The sequence below is a fragment of the Eleutherodactylus coqui genome, chromosome 5 (assembly GCF_035609145.1).
Source record: "Eleutherodactylus coqui strain aEleCoq1 chromosome 5, aEleCoq1.hap1, whole genome shotgun sequence".
Taxonomy (NCBI): Eukaryota; Metazoa; Chordata; class Amphibia; order Anura; family Eleutherodactylidae; genus Eleutherodactylus; species Eleutherodactylus coqui.
The window spans coordinates 151303075-151320076 of NC_089841.1; the positions used below are offsets into that span (position 1 = coordinate 151303075).

Consider the following 17002-nt stretch of genomic DNA (forward strand, 5'->3'; position numbering starts at 1 on the left):
AAAATGTACTTACAGTCAAAATGGAGACTTAGGGGGTATATTGGTGGGACTCCCAAGGGCAGAATGTTTTATTCAAGTTCCAATTTTAGCTAAACTTATCAATAACATTAAGCTACATTTTCTCCATATTGTAGTCAAGCTGGAGTAAGTTGCGCAGTTCTGGGAGGGTAAGTGGAGAAGGTAACTTCCAGGTTCCAGCAATAACTAATCTAGCAGCCAATATTATAAGTCACAGAGCAGGGGCCAGCTGGGATAACATTTTCTAATATTAATCATGTGCTCATTAAATCTAGTTTTGAGCATTCTTCCGGTACACACTATGAACAGAATCACAAAGGGACACTCTAATAAATATACAGTATTGGTCATTAGTCACCTCAGAAATATTGCTAAAATCCGTTCCTTCCTTACCACGGACATGCTAAAGACATTCGCTGTCGCCCTCACTCCCAACTCGACTACTGCAACTCGCTGTTCATTGGCCTTCCCTGCACCAGACTCTCCCCTCTCCAATCCATATTAAACGTGGCAGCTACGCTCATTTTTCTATCCAGCCGCCGTCTCTATCCAGAGATGCCTTTGCACTATGCCAGTCACTTCACTGGCTGCCCATCAACTGCAGAACTAAATTTAAACTCCTCACCCACAAAACTCTCCATGGCGCCGCACCACCATTCATCGCTTCCCTCCTGTCTGTACACCACCCAGCCCACACATTCCAATCCGCTAACACACTCAGACTAAACACCCCTCTAAAAAGAACCTCACATGCTGACCTCCAAGACTTCACCAGAGCAGCACCGATCCTCTGGAATGCACTACCCCAAGGCATCCGGACAATTCCTCATGCACGAAATTTCAAACGCGGCTTAAAAACGCACCTCTTTAGGTAGGCATACGAAATCTCCTGACCTAGTCACCCTGCCCCTCCATATGGCTCCCACACGTTCCACCCTGTCTATCACATACAACCTCTGCCCCTGCACCTCCTTGCTGCTCCCACCTAGTTTGCTTCCGAATAACTGATCTCCACATGTAATTCTCATACTGCCTCTGTGCTCTCTCATGAATCCAAAAGCAGAAAAAGAGAGATCCAGCAGGACAGCACATAGAAAACTAGCACCCCTGGGAGAGCCTTAGAAGGTGCACGCTCCAATGGATCCTGAATGCCTTGGATTCTCCAAATATGCGTCCAAAGAAATCACTTGTAGAGCAGCACACAGGGATTTAGAAGTTCATGTAGTGCCATAAGGTGCCTCCTTTATTATTTCTGCATAGTAAAATAGCACAGACAGTGATGTTTCGGCCCTGACTGGGCCTGACTGGGCCAAGCATGACAAAGGCCCAGTCAGGGCAGAAACATCGCTGTCTACTATTTTACTATGGAGAAATAATAAAGGAGGCACCTTATGGGGCTACATGAACTTTTAAATCCCTATGTGCTGCTCTACAAGTGATTTCTATGGACGCATCTGTGCTCTCCCATGTCTCATCTTCCCTCTCCTTGTAACTCCTGTATGAACCCCACCCCATTTGTTTCAAACTGATTGTATATAACATGTAATTGTTGTATTGTCTGTGTTCTCCCATGCTTGAAAGCGCTGTGGAATAAGTTGGCATTATACAAATAAAGATTATTATGTCACATATAAGATCTCGTATTTGGAATTTTAACCATTGCTAGTCAATCCAGTATTTTTACATGTCTTACACTTTCTACATGGAAAAATCCTTTTAGTACCTATCCAATACTGCCAGACCTCTAGCAACTCTTTACAACCCAATATTTAATAGTTCTAGCCCTCCTAGAAACCATTTAAACCCATCATTCCCACTGAATCTCTATCATTTACCGCAGTTTCTTTACCTTAAAGGTTCCTCTGATTTAGTTGCTCTATTTCTTTCATTACTTTACTACTGTTCCCTTTAAATACTTTTCTTTTCAAATTTATTATACTGTAAGTTCTCACTTCAGGAACAATTTCTCTTAATTCTAATAAGTTGATTTTTTGAAATGTTGTTTTAACATGAGTCAAGATGTCAACTACTTTTTTCTATATAGCTATTACAGTCAATATTCCTTAGTCTTTGTCTGTACAACATTTCCTTCTAAAACTACTAAGGTCCAAAAATTCAACATTACATCTACTCTTCTAGCATATTAATCACGCATTCCAATAATTTGAGGGTGATGGTTTCCTCCATACCATAGGAGGAAACAGTCATCTATATATCTCCACATTTATTTTGATCTTTTGGCTGTTCGTGATAAATTGCGCCTCCCACAATAACATAATGAGGTTAGCATAACTGGGGCAAACAAATCTCCAAGATGTGACCTACTGTAGAATTAAATTGCTTCTTACAACACATTTCTATTTATTTCTCTCCTTGTAGAAAGTATAGTAATAGAATAGTGATGGCCCATTTAGACAGAACGATTATCGCTCAAAATTCACTCCAAAGACGTCTTTTGAGCGATAATCATTGCGTTCAAATGCGTGGTCATCGTACACTGTTCGTTCATCATTCATTTCTATCCCAGAAATCTCCAGGCCCAGATGGATTCTCTATCAATTACTATAAACTCTTTTCTAGCGCTTTGGCCCCCCAGATGATTCAAGCTTTCTCCCAAAGTATAGAGTTGGGTAAACTTCCCTCGGAGATGCTAGCAGCCACAATTGTCCTGATCCCCAAACTGGGAAAAGACCCCTATCTCACTTTTGAATTCCGACACTAAGATCAACGCAAAACTTCTAGCACAAAGACTCCTTAAGATTCTCCCCTCAATCACACACTCTGACCAGGTGGGCTTCACTAAAGGATGCCAGGCCCCTGATTGTACCAGATGAATTCTTAACATCCTAGCAAAAATTGACTCTAATTAATTGCCGGCAATTCTGGTTGCCGAAAAGCCGTTCAATAGAATTCACTGGGGTTTTGCCTTCTCCACATTGGAGAAATTTGGCTTCAGGGGGAATATTTTAAATGCCATCAGAGCCCTCTACACTACCCCCTCAGCCAGAGTTTTGGTGGATGGCACGCTCTCTGATCCATTTAACAGTACTAACGGGACTAGGCAAGGTTGCCCGCTATCCCCACTCCTTTTTCTTTAGTTATTGAACCCTTGGCGGAACTCCTTAGATCCTCACTTGGTATTTACGGCGTACAGGCTGGGCTCCGCCAACATAAAATTGGACTGTTCGCAGACAATGTTATATTGACACTTAACAAACCCCTGTCCTCCCTAAAAGCTGCTTGTCAAATAATTAATACTTTCCAAGATGTCTCATATTACAAACTGAATATCAACAAATCACTAATTATGGGCAAACATATTAAAGAAGATCTGAAGAGAGATATAGAAAAAGAATTTCCATTTGCTTGGCAGCAAAATAGTATCCCTTACTTAAGAATCAAATTATGTTTCTCCTTAAAAAATATAGCAGAGGATAATTATACTCAACTCTATGTGGATCTCCAACGACAAATTGATTCATTTAAACAGCGCCGTACCACGTAGATGGGCTGTATTGTTTTATATAAAATGATGATTCTCCCGAAAATCATATATTATTTCCGGACCCTCCCAGTCCCCATCCCCCAAATGACATTTACTAAATTCCAGAAACAACTCTCACATTATGTCGGGGAAGGCAGGAAACCTAGGACCACCCTCTGACTATTGTCTCTGTGCTGCACTCAGGGAGGTGCAGATGTGCCTAATCTAGAAGGTTACCGAGTATTAGCAATATTTGACCAAATTAAAGCGCCGATCAGCAAATCTCCTGCCACTAGTTGGCCTTGCGTTAATAGAGACTTTTCACGCCCACTTGGGTATATTTCCCTGGAGGTGTTGGAATATTTTATTTCTGATCTTAATATTAAAGCATGGGTAGAAAGGGGTATTAAAAACATCTTGAATCTTTTAAAGAGTGATTCCCCTAAGTCCTTTGCCTCCTTGAGAGAAGAATTTAAGCTAGATAATTCTGAATTTATCAGATATTGTCAGATACAGACAATGTTAATAGCTACGCGAATCCATAAAATCTCTATAGCCGAGTCGATATCCCATAATCTAGGTCTTTTACATGAGTCATTGGGTGAAAAGATGAAATTCTACTATGATAACTTAGTGGGTGATCCAAAAATAAAGAAAGAAAGTTCAATTACTTAACTGGGAAAGAAATCTATAAGAAGCTATTTCCATAGAAAAATGGCTGAAAGCCTTTAGACTGGCTGCTTGGGCTTCTGGAGCTCAATTCCTAATAGAAACCCATATAAAATTAGTGACAAGATGATACCTGACCCTGTTTCAATTAGCGAGACAGGGATTGGGTCAGATTGATGCGTGCTGGAGAGGCTGCGAGAAAAGTGGAACTTTTTTGCATGTTTTCTGGTCCTGTCCCGTTCGGAGGACATACTGGAATGAGGTTCTATCACTTATAAAGTGTATTTTGGGAGTGCGGGCCCCACGTGACCCAAAATATATGTTGCTACTTTTAGATATGGATGGCATCTCTTCGTCTCAAAAGGAGCTGCCGGCCCATATTTTAGTGGCTGCCAAGCTTCTTATTACAAGACTCTGGAAATTACATAACCCACCAACAAAGACTGAATTGAATAGGCTAATATCAGAACACAGTATATATGAAAAGATCTTAGCCCTCCGTAACAATGCAATCTCAAAATACAATAATATGTGAAACCCATGGACTACCCATTTCCCTACATGAATATTCTGACACCCTCCTCTTTTTTCCCCTTATCCCCTCAGTTCCTCCCTTTTCAAACTAGTTCCTTTGTTCCAACTATACAGTATCTTATTGTAAAATATACAAATAAGGAGAATAATAATTAAAATATTGATATATCTATGATTTACTTATAACCCAGGTCTAGATATACGTTATAAATGCTATTTGTTACTCTTTGTGATTATAAAACAGAATTGATATAACCTGTGAATATTATCTTATGCAAATCACAATAAAAATGTAATGACAAAAAAGCATGTTTTGTACTAAAAAGTCATTTACAAAGCAGGGGCCTGAATGTTTATGGCCTGTTGCTTAGCATGGTTGACAACAGCAGATCTTTAAATGTCAGATTATTAGCCAAAAAAATCTAAGATGCTGAATACAATTTTCAACAGATTGTTAAAAATTGTTTTGTGGAATGAAAGCATTGGACCAAGTTATCAGTTGAAATCATTCATTTTGGCTCAACACAAGTCAAACACAAAGCAAACAGTATCTTAGCCACAGAAATAAAATTATAGCTTCATTAAGCAAATGTTTGATAAATAATGCATTTGACTTGAAAAAAAAACTGTCATCCAATTCCTAGCTATATTTTATTCACTTTGTACACAGAACATCCATGGCAAAGCTTTTTCTCTTTTGGATAATACAGCTATTGTTACTCCAGAACAGGCAGTGAAGAAGCTGCATGGGGTCAAGTCTAAAGGCCCATTTACACGAGCAGATAACCACTCAAAGATCGCTCAGAGGACAGTTTGAGTGACAGCTTTAAGCGATTATTTTGCATAAAAAATAATTGGTATTCAAGTAGCTTCTCAGCTACTTAAATACCAATTATGTATGTAAATGAAGCCTTCTCTGAGCGCAGGCTATTATCTGGGCTCAGATCCTTTGTTCTTCATGGGGGAAACAATGCTATCAGCACCCCCCCCCTCCCCTCTCCCCGTGGAGAACTACTGATAAAAATGATTGTTAAAATCAAGTGATTTTAAAGATCACCAAGAAGTGCCCAAAATGCGGGTGCCCCGCGCCCATTTACACGCACCATTTATTGCTAAAACGATCGCCGATTAGCGAATTTTTAGCGATAATCGTCCAGTGTAAATGGGCCGTTACAGCAATGGGCATTTGACTTCCTGAACAGGATGAACCTTTAAAATCTTGGTTGAGACCCTATTTGCATACTGTGTACTCTCTTTTTTTACTGTCTAGAGAGTAAAATGAATGTCCAATTCAGTATCAATAGTTACATATTCTCATTAGTTTTCACAGCATTTCACTGTAGCAGCAGTTTGTGCTTCTGCTTTTAACTAATCTAAGTGGGAATAGGAAGTTTGCCAGAAATAATTGCTTTAAAATATACCTTCTTTTTTAATGAAAATGTGATAAAAGGTTGGACCCAATGTCATACCTATCATAGAGGCGGAAAATACAACTGCTATGGGCGTGTTACCAATCTCAGATGTCGTTCAAAGTCAACAGTCAGGCTACTTTGAATTATTTGTAGACCTTAACAAACAGGGATAGTTCGTAAAGATGCAAGCTATACTCTGTGGCTTTCTGTTTTCACATATTGTGCCTCTTAGGGATTGTGGCTTATTTAGCTGGTGGTGTTTTTTTTTTTTTTTTTCGTTTGGATCAGGAAAACAGCAAATATATACAGTGCATGTCAGCGGCTGTAGATATTGTTCAAAGTTGACAGTCCGGCTACTACAGATTATTTTCATTACATAGCTAGCAGTACACTGCACCAAACAGACAGTTCACCAAGATACAAGCTATACTCTATGGCCTCAGATATTGTTCAAAGTCGACAGTCCTGCCACTACAAATCATTTGCATGCAATACGCAGCTAGCTGTGGTTTTCTGCAAACTACAAAGTTAGCTGATAAGTTATATTAAATTTCACTAATAGGTAAACAAAAAAAAAACCCAAATTAAAAAAATCCATGAATGAAAATGAAACCTTAAGAAAGCAAGTAGTAGAGGACATGTTGGTGGTGGATGTGGTAGAGGATGGCCCAAATTGGCACTTCAAGCAGGTCCCATTGAAGCAACAGCTCCATTTTCTGCAGGAGGTGAGGCAAGCCCACTGCCATTCCTTAGAAGTGGTTCTAACGAGTCAGAGTGCATGACACAGCATGTCTTAAGTACCACCACCTCCTCTTCCTCCCAGTCGTAGGCACACAAAAGTCGGTCTGTACCAGTCAGCCATGAGCATCCTCCCTCTATTTTACCCTAAATCCCCCACACCCTCCAAAGCAGGCCACATAGATCAGTCTGAGGAGCTGTTTCATCATTCAGTGTCATGGATTTCAACGGGGCAGTCCAAACAACCAGAGGGAAAAAAACAAGACATTGGAGGAAAAAAAATGGTTGGGCAACAGTGCTTTTGAAAGAGGAAGATGAGGGTGGGTAAATGCATGTGGTCTGCCCTCTACAGGCAGTTGTGTACTTAGGAGGATGTGGAAACAGAGCTGCCAACTCCTGGTGCTCATTGTGACATAAAGTCTACTCAAGAGGCGAAGGCTGATAAAGAGGAAGAAGAGCTGGAGGATGATAAGGTGCTTTACCCAACATGGATATATAGGGAGAGTCATGATAGTGTCTTGTATGGGGAAAAAAGGGTGAGCTGAGTATTGAGTAGCAGCACCATACGAAGACAGAGAAGACCCATTCTTGATTATTGTCTTCACCTCACAGAATTTCTCCTTTTTAAAATTTATGACATTGCTTTTAAAACCAGCAAAACACCAGTTGTTTCCATAGTGAAATTTTTAGTAGCTCTACAGCTATACCTTGGAGCAGGCCCATGCTTGAGTGTTGTGTTCACCTGGTAGAATTTGTTATTGTACAATTAAATGACATTGCTTTTAAAACAAACACCACACCTGCTGTCTTCCTTGGCACAATTTGTGATCCAGGAGACCCTATGTAGACCTTCTTTTGTTTTCAGTGACACTCTTGTGCTACGATTCACCCCCTACATCATTCTACACTATTCTAAACAATTTTTGGGAGGAGCGCAGTGTTCCCCAGATGTGGTTGTATTCTCATGCAATTTGGGGAGCTTTGGCTGCATTGGGAACCTTCTGCAGGTCAAATTAGTGAACCCAATTTTTACTCCCATTGAATTTAATGGGAGTCAGAATCGACCATCCTGTTTCAATTGGCACAATTCCGACAAAATCGATTATTCCACTAATTGCTCATCACTACCTGTTATCAACTATAAGCATCACAAACTAAGTATTGGTGCTTATAACTTAGGTAATGGGGAGTCCGGGAAGCTATGTTTCATACTCACCCAGTTCCCCATTCCTGTGGTATCATCTGGCAAAGTCAGCACATGCACAGCAAGCGTGACTCTTTTGAGAAGGCTGTGTGCACACACTCCCATTCATCTCTATAGCAGTCCACACACACAGCCTTCTGAAGAGTCAGACTTCCAGGGGACTCCGCCGGAACAGGGGTCTCCGCATCACCTAATCTATAAGCACCATAACTTACTTTATGGTGCTTATAATTGTTGGCAGATTCCATTTAACTACATTGAAGACTTTGTTTGGTCAAATATTCTAAACATTTAACCCCTTCCAATCCAATTTGTATCCTGGTTTTCCTAGGGGGCTTACTCTTTTTCTGCCATTATACAATGACGCTATATGCTGGCTAAAGCCAGTACTGCATGAGGTGACACGTTGGATAGGCTCCGACAGCAGAGAGGCTGGCAATATACAGTAAGAGAACCCCGATGGGCGTCTTCCAACATCGGAGCTGTACAGCCTTAAATCATAATGTCTTTACACATCAGACAGTGGATTGGAAAGGGTTAAAGTAATCTTCTTTCATCGGCCCGACGGATGTGCTCAGCACGCTGGCAGCATACCGCGCGCATGAGCCATGCACACTTTTTCTTTTTTTTTTTAATTCCTGCTCTGTTTGTTCTGCGTCACAGCAGAAATTTAACTGCGGGTGTGCTGTGAATACGGGCGGCTTCCATAGGCTTCAGTGGAGCAGGAAAATGGAGCATGCTGCGATTTCTTTGCTTGTGTGCAAACCGCACGCCGGGAAGAAATCCTATCCGCATGTCTTTAGCTGCCCTACGGATCCTAATACATCCCTATGGGCAGCAAGATGCAGTGTGGGGGCGACGTGTGGATTTTATAAATAAAATCCTCCCGTGGACATTGGGCCTTATTGCAAGTCTATTTCTGCGGTTGCTGACCAAAGAAAATTAGACTTAGTAATTGTGCCCATGGCTCTATCTGTTGACACTTGCAAATGCCATTTTTATCATCTTCAAATATAAAAGCAAAGTCAGCACAAATAAGCTTAATACATCAGTAGGCTCTCCAAACTATAAATCACCTACTAAATACATGTCACTCTACAAAAAGATTATCAAATACAGTAGACCAAAGCTGCGAAAGCATCAAAGTGAGGAAAACATTTGTAGTAACTGAACCCCAAACAAGTGTAAACTCTAATCCAATCCTGTGGTTGGCTTATATAAATGAGATTCCTTTGTCATCACTGATGTATAAAAACCTTTCCAGCACCAATTTCGTACTTTCCACACACCAGCAACTTGCTTTGGAACATATCAGGACTGCCTTTAATCAGGGAAACTTCAATAAACATGAAATATGAAAAAAAGACATAGACATGAAAGTGAATCTGTAGCGGGTCTTGTATATTTATCAGAAAAAGCAAAGGTTAAAGAGAAACACAGTGTAAAAATAGAAATGAAGGATCAGGTAGAATGAATTGAGTTGTCGTGATAAGATAAGAAATATGATGTTGGTGCCATTCACAAAAGCAAACCGTTCCCTTTAAAGCTTAGTCTCACTTGCTGCATTCTGTTTTAGAAACAGACTGTGAATTGTGAGTTAGCATCTTCCGTAATGTAACAGAAGACATTGCTTCTACTTTAAAGGGGTTGTCTCGCGAAATCAAGTGGGTCTATACACTTCTGTATGGCCATATTAATGCACTTTGTAATATACATCGTGCATTAAATATGAGCCATACAGAAGTTATTCACTTACCTGCTCCGTTGCTAGCGTCCCCGTCGCCATGGTTCCGTCTAATTTTGGTGTCTTCTTGCCTTTTTAGACGCGCTTGCGCAGATCCGTCTTCTCCCTTCGGCTCCGCTCGGCAGCATCGGCATTTTGGCTCCGCCCCTTGTACGCATCATCGCGTAGCTCCGCCCCATGATGTGTGCCGGTTCCAGCCTCCTGATTGGCTGGAATCGGCACGTGACGGGGGCGGAGCTACGCGATGATGCGTACAAGGGGGCGGAGCCAAAATGCCGATGCTGCCGAGCGGAGCCGAAGGGAGAAGAAGGGAGAAGACGGATCTGCGCAAGCGCGTCTAAAAAGGCAAGAAGACACCGAAATTAGACGGAACCATGGCGACGGGGACGCTAGCAACGGAGCAGGTAAGTGAATAACTTCTGTATGGCTCATATTTAATGCACGATGTACATTACAAAGTGCATTAATATGGCCATACAGAAGTGTATGGACCCACTTGCTGCCGCGAGACAACCCCTTTAAGCACAACCACTAATAATTGAAATTTCATCCTTCCCCCGTGGTAAAATATTGGCAGAATTTATAAAGCTTTTCAAATAATCTAGTGTAAGGCACATCATGGAAATTTTTTGATCTGCCATATTCGTATTGTCACAGAGTTCTTGAAAGAAAGCAACAAAAGTATTTACGCAGGTATTTCGCCATGTAAAAAAAAAATAAAATTGCACAAAAGACGTGACCATGTGAAACATTGTATTTAAATGGGTTTATATAGAAGAACACATTTTTTTGCAGCATAAAAAAATTGCACCTGGAAAAATAGAACATACAGAACAGTTTTTGGTTGCGTATTTTATACACTGCATTGAAAGATAGGTTTTGCCCTACCTTTTGCCAAAACACACAGCAAGCTCCTATAGACTTCTATGGAAACTGGAAAAAAAGGAGGGGAAGAGAATCACCCTGTGGACAATACTGGGATAGGAACACAGCTTACCCTAATTAGGCATTAATTGACAATCTGAGCATTTTATAGTAATCAATGGTTTCCATCATTGAGCGTATTTTTTGACATTCATGCAACAGTGCCCCGTGTGAAAGGTATGAAATACGCAAATATAGATCGAAACTCGATCGGGTCAAATATTCATTTATGTGGACGTAAAAATGCATCCAGTCATGTAATTGAGGCCATAGATTTATAATTTAGGCAACTGCCACAGGTGTCCTTTTCAGTGTTTGCCACAGGTGCACTTTTTAGGCTACAGCTACATGGCAACTTTAGTTACACAACATAAAGTCTCAGAAAACTCACATTACAAAAAAATGTGTGCAACCTGTCTGTGACTTGCTGTCATGCGATTGTTCTAGAGTTGTGATTTGGCTGGTGAAGAGCAGCCAACTCAAACAGGTTGCAGGCAAGTTGCAGTCTATACCGGCAAAGTCGCATGCAGCTTTCAACCTGTGACTAATAATCTAACTGTTATGGATTTTTTCCAACTTATGCGCTGCAGTCACATTTGGTTGCAGATCACAGCACGAGCCCATTAGATACGATTTTGCAGTGCGACATTATGATCTTCATGTACCTGACGAGAGTCAATATGTAGCCCTAGCCTAGTGTGTACCAAAGCTTCCTTCTTTAAATGGTCACTGCTCTTTTAGACTTGTGCTTCTGAAATAGCCAATGTGATAACTAGCAAAAGTGCAAATCACTTTATTTACCTAAAATGATGGTTTTGAGGCTGTTGTCTAGTCAAGTCAGTCTTTAGTAATAGAGCTAACCAGATAGATTAGGGAGCAGAGGAGGAGGATGACTCATGATGCCCATAAAAGTATATGAAGAGGAGAGGGGAGGGAAGGAGTTGCTGCAGGATGCTCATACAGACATACAGTGAATTATGTATTGAGTTATAGCTAATGAAATCAGATCTACACTACTGTATAATGCTCCTACATGATGATATTTTGTCTATGCGTGCTACAGAGAGATATAGAAGAATATATCATGCTCTCTTTGTGCACAGTGTATGGAAAACAACATAGCACTAGTCTCTTCCTACCAGCTCAGAGAGAACTTAAAATTAGAAGATAAAGCATGCAGAGGAAGCTGGTGCTAAAAGCAGGTTACAAGTCATATAATGATCAGATAGTGTTATTCCTCATGTACATACACATGACAGCTTGTTCTGAAAAGTAATCTGAAAGCGCAAGCATGCTTTAATTCTTGTCCTCTTTAGTGCCGGACACAGGTTCTCTCTTAATATTGACACAACCAGAGAATGCAACAACTTAGAAGACATTTGTTTCACCATGAGGCAAGGAGATTTTAAGCTAGAAGTAGCAGTACTGTGTGATCTGACATTAGTCAAGAAATCAGTGATGTAATCCTGACTCGTACCTGGATATATGACATCATCTCAGGCTGCATTCATGTCTTTTAGCATTTGTTGATCTCTTCTAGGAGACATCATGTTCCCTCTCATCTTGTACATCTTTGGAAATTGAATAATTGGCTTGTTATTGAAATTATAACTAATTAGGTTAATGTTTGGTTTTCCCCCTTTGTATCTATTTTCAGTTACCATGCAAAATTATAGCGATCCTGCTGCATTTCTTCTTCTTAAGTGCATTTGCTTGGATGCTCGTGGAAGGCCTGCACCTCTACAGTATGGTTATCAAAGTGTTTGGGTCAGAAGAGAGCAAGCACTTCTACTATTATGGAATTGGATGGGGTATGTGCACACTTATATCAATTATAGTGAAAACATTGCTGAATATGTGATTTTGTAAACCGGTTATAGGGACATTCCATCACCGTATATACATAGTGCATTATTATGGACATACTGTCAACTCAATGAAGGATAAGATCACTGGAATAATATTTTGTACTGTACTAACTGTATTTCTCCCGATTCGCCTGTATCAGTTTGTACCAGCCTTATCCGTACATTGTAGAGATCATTTTTAAAGGGCATTATTTATGCTTATTCCGTGTTTTTTGAGAATTTGTTATGTTCTATATTATGGCATTTTTTGATGATTAAGATACAAAAAAGTGAGACTCTTAGGCTTTATTCCCACAAGCACATATATGGCGCGTTTTCATGCCCAGTTGCATATACGGTACCGATGTGAAGCATTGATTTCCAATGCAGCCATTCACACAGGCATATATATGGCTGGTATATACGCCGGCAGCGCAAAAAAAAAAAACATATACGCGGCTGGCGCATATACGCTCAGACAAAATATAGTTCTGGAACTATGTTTTGGCCAATATATGCCCGCGGGTCCTATAGACTCCTATGGGAGCAGGGAAACAGAAGGGAGGGGGAGGCATTTTTGCAGCGTTCAACGCTCCGAAAAGCTTACAGGTACCTCTACATAGGCACTGGAAGGCATCCCGAGGATTTTGGCAGAGCGAGGGTTTTCCAGTGTGCGGCGTAGTTTTTTAGCTAAAATGATGCTCGCGGTCGTGTGAATGGATGAGAAAACGCTGGCCGTGATCGCGGAAAAAAGCCCATTCAGGCACTTATATGGAGTAGGCGTGAAAACATAAAAATGCTGTCGCCGTATTTGCGCTCATGGGAAAGAGCCCTTAGGATACATACTGCATGAGAATTGTAAAGTAATTACAGATGTGTCCATCCCTAGAGGGGTTGTGCCAGGTTTTTAACGTATTCCCTATCCACAGGATAGGGAATTCGTATTTGATCGGCAGGGGAGGCAAATGCTGGGTTCCCCCCATCATCAGAATGTTGTCCTAGGCTAACTGCAGCAATCCGACAGAGCTGAACTCAGTGGCAGAGAAACCAGCACATCCATAAGTATGGGGGTGTTCACACGTAGCAGAATTGTGGAATGCATTGCAAAATTCACAACAAAGTACAGTAGGATTTTAGGGCATGATTTAGTCCTGTTATGCATCCATGATAGTCACAGCCGCATAACGGGACAAAACCAAACCATTGGTTTTGTTTTCATTAGCGGCAAATCGCAGCATGCTCCATTTTCCTGTGGATCTCCCACACGGAAGGCTCCCATGGCTTCCATTGAAGCTTATGGAAGCTGTCTGTATCTGTCTGGGAGAGCGAGAGATTGGTGTGCATGGCACATGCACGCGGCATGCTGCTGGCGTGCCGAGCACATCCACCTGCCGGAAGAAAGAAGATCCGGCCTGCACAAAGGAAAGCCCCGCAGTGTCCGGAGAGGTGAGTATAATGTATTTTCCCTCTCTATGGCCGTGGACACGCATGGATTTTACTGCGGGATTCAGCAGTGAAATCGATGCGTGCAAGTGGACATTAGGCCTTAGAGTGAAACCTATAGTGAAGATATGGCTGAGTAATATTTTATTACAATCTGCTATGGTTCTGACTACATTGCGAAGTTCCAGTAAATCTGCAGCTGCCAACCGCTGTGGAGCCACATATATTGGGCCCAAGCTATTGGTTGGGAGCTTTCCTTAATTTGTTATATGTACAAGATTCATACCAAAAATAATGCAAAAGTAGTCAGAAACTTTTTATTAATATATTTATATATTTATAATATATATGATATTGATATATGATGTCATTCAAATTGCGCATATTGGTAGAGGAACTCTTCATCTATACAATGTAGTCTCCATCACAAATGATGCATTTGTGCCATTGTTGAAATCCAACTCATAAAAAATTCAAATGTGAACTGTTCTACTCATTTTTTCACAGCCACTTTCACCTTGTCTGTCATATCCCTAAAGATTGTCCTTCATTAGACCAAACAGGTGGAAGTCAGAGCATGCCAGATGCAGATTATACAATGGATGGGGGACTACCGACCAGTCCAATTTGCCAATTGACTGATTTCTTACCTGAGATGTGTATGGTCATGCATTATGGTGAATGTGGTTCCTTTTCAGATTCTTGTTTGTTGTCTTCCTCCTTATAGCTTTTCCAAGCTTATTGAGTGTCTAAATGTACCACTTCCTGGTCACAGTATGGCCTTGTTACAGAAAATCAGGAAAAATGACACCCTTGTTATCCCAAATAACAGTCATCATGACTTCATGTGCTAATCACTGCCTCTAGAAAGTATTAGGAGAAGAGACTTGTACTCCTCTCTCCTTTAAATCAGGTGTCAACTGCTGAGGCAACCACTTACCACACACTTTGCAATACCTTAAGTCTTCTGTATGACATTATGACCACAGTCTAGTTGGTCAGAAAGCTCATGGATTGTAAATCATCTCTCCCTGTGAATCCGTTTGTCCAAGTACTGACAATTTGTGTCAGTGAGTGAAGTTGATGGTCTCCCAGTGCATGGCTTGTCTTCTTTAACCTTCTTCATCCATCTCTGTACATTACTCTTGTCAGTGGTGGTATTAGGTTATGTACCTGGGACCTGTAGTTCTATGGATTTTCAGGAGCACACCTTCACAAGTGAGGGATAATTTAGCTGGCTGGGTGTGGAGTTTCTCCAGTGAGCCAATCTCCCTGTTCTGCTGCACATAAATACCAGCTTCTCTGATTAGAGAATGCTGGTTATTTTACTCTGTCTGTTCTATTTCCACTCAGAGCTGGGTGTTATGCATGTTGGTCTGTAGTGTTTCTCCTTTCCCGAGGATGGTCTGGACAACTGTAGTCCCAGTCTGCATCTTATATGGAACCCCTCTACCTTTCACTTTAGCAGGTGTGGCTGCCTGACATCAGATGTCATGTATGGTTAGATGGGTGATTCCTGACACGGTTCTCTTTATGTCAGCACAGTGGCTGACTCTTTTTCCCCTTGTTGTGAGGACACCTGGACTAGCTGTAGTTTGCTATCTGTGTGGAATGCATTACGTGGCGTGTAGGTGAGAACAGCGACTTGTTTTGTATGTCTGTGCAGGTGGCCAGCCATGTGCTGTATGAACAGTCGTGTTCTGTGTGTGTGAACAGTGTTGTGTCTTGTGTTTTGTGCATCTTTACAGGTTCCTAATCAGGGATAGCCAGGTCCTAGATGAAGACAGTGAGACCGTCCTTATTAGGGCACCTACCCCGGTTTTAAGCAAGGGTGCCCCACTTTCTTTAACTGATTAGTGAGGGACAGGTGTCCTCCTATCGTTGCCTGCAGTTTTAGCAGGACACCATCTTGCGTTCGTTTAGGTGTGGTGCTTTAGTGCGCCAGCAGACATAACAGGTGTCAACTCCATAAACATTTTGCAGTATAGCCTTTTGTGGATGAGACAGCCTGCACCCTTCCTTTGTCAAGAACTTAATGACTGCACATTGTTCTGCTTGGAATTCATCATTTACTTGCACTTAAGACTTACTATACATACCATTCTGCACTACACAGGAAGAGTTTCCCTACCAACATGTGTAATTTGAATGACCTATGTCATGTAATAAAAACGTTCTGACTGCTTTTGCATTATTTTCGCTATGACCCTTGTGTTAGGAAACCGTTTACCTTTAAGAGCAGACTATAATAGAAGTCTTGATTATTGCAATCGGACTGGGAAGGCAAGGGGTCATTGGTATAGGTTCCTTCCAGAAATTACAAAAATGGTAATAGACTAGAAATCCAGCCAAGAAAAGCAGCTAACTTGACCAAGCTCACCTGCTTATCCTTCCTATCATTAACCTTTTCATACAGGCCTCCATTATCATTTATTCCGTCATTATTTTACTCAAGCTTACTAATGTGCCTACTTGCAGATCTGTATCTCTTCTACTATGTCTGCTAAGCCAGGATCTGACACCAATTTAAAATGTGATCGCGAACTTTACAAAGTCTTTTCTTTAAGAATGAGTTTATTGTAAAGTATTTTCTGAACTTTCTAAAAGTTGGACAGGGATCGAACGAAATGAGCATGTGCCTGTAATTGTGAATAATTTTACAAATGGCTTACAATGAACATTGTACTTTAGCTGACCCATTTCTGAAAGCTGTATCAAACCTAATTATAAAAATAACACCGGCTCTGTACAATCATAATTGGAATACTTTAAAGTCACTATTATACTGCGAGCCATTTTAGTAATGCCTCTAATTTCTATGCATTTCTACCTCTATCCAATTTAGATATTCCTGGCTGACCTTTTATTTCCTTATACTCGACGTGCTTTAATCTCAGCTGTAACCTTTCCTTCACTATATCACCAAGACAGTGTTAATCGCGATGTGGTCAACCTCATGAGGCAGCTGATATTTTCAGCTGCTAT

General features: G+C 41.0%; 1 protein-coding gene across 4 annotated transcripts in view; it reads left to right on the top strand.

Moving 5' to 3' along the window:
- The window catches only part of ADGRD1 (adhesion G protein-coupled receptor D1), a 500100-nt gene that overhangs the window by 364589 nt on the left and 118509 nt on the right, over nucleotides 1-17002 (top strand). For all 4 annotated transcript variants that reach the window (XM_066603414.1, XM_066603418.1, XM_066603416.1 and 1 more), the window contains one exon: nucleotides 12385-12538. In XM_066603414.1, coding sequence (XP_066459511.1) covers nucleotides 12385-12538 — 154 coding nt within the window. The remainder of the gene's footprint in view (nucleotides 1-12384; nucleotides 12539-17002) is intronic.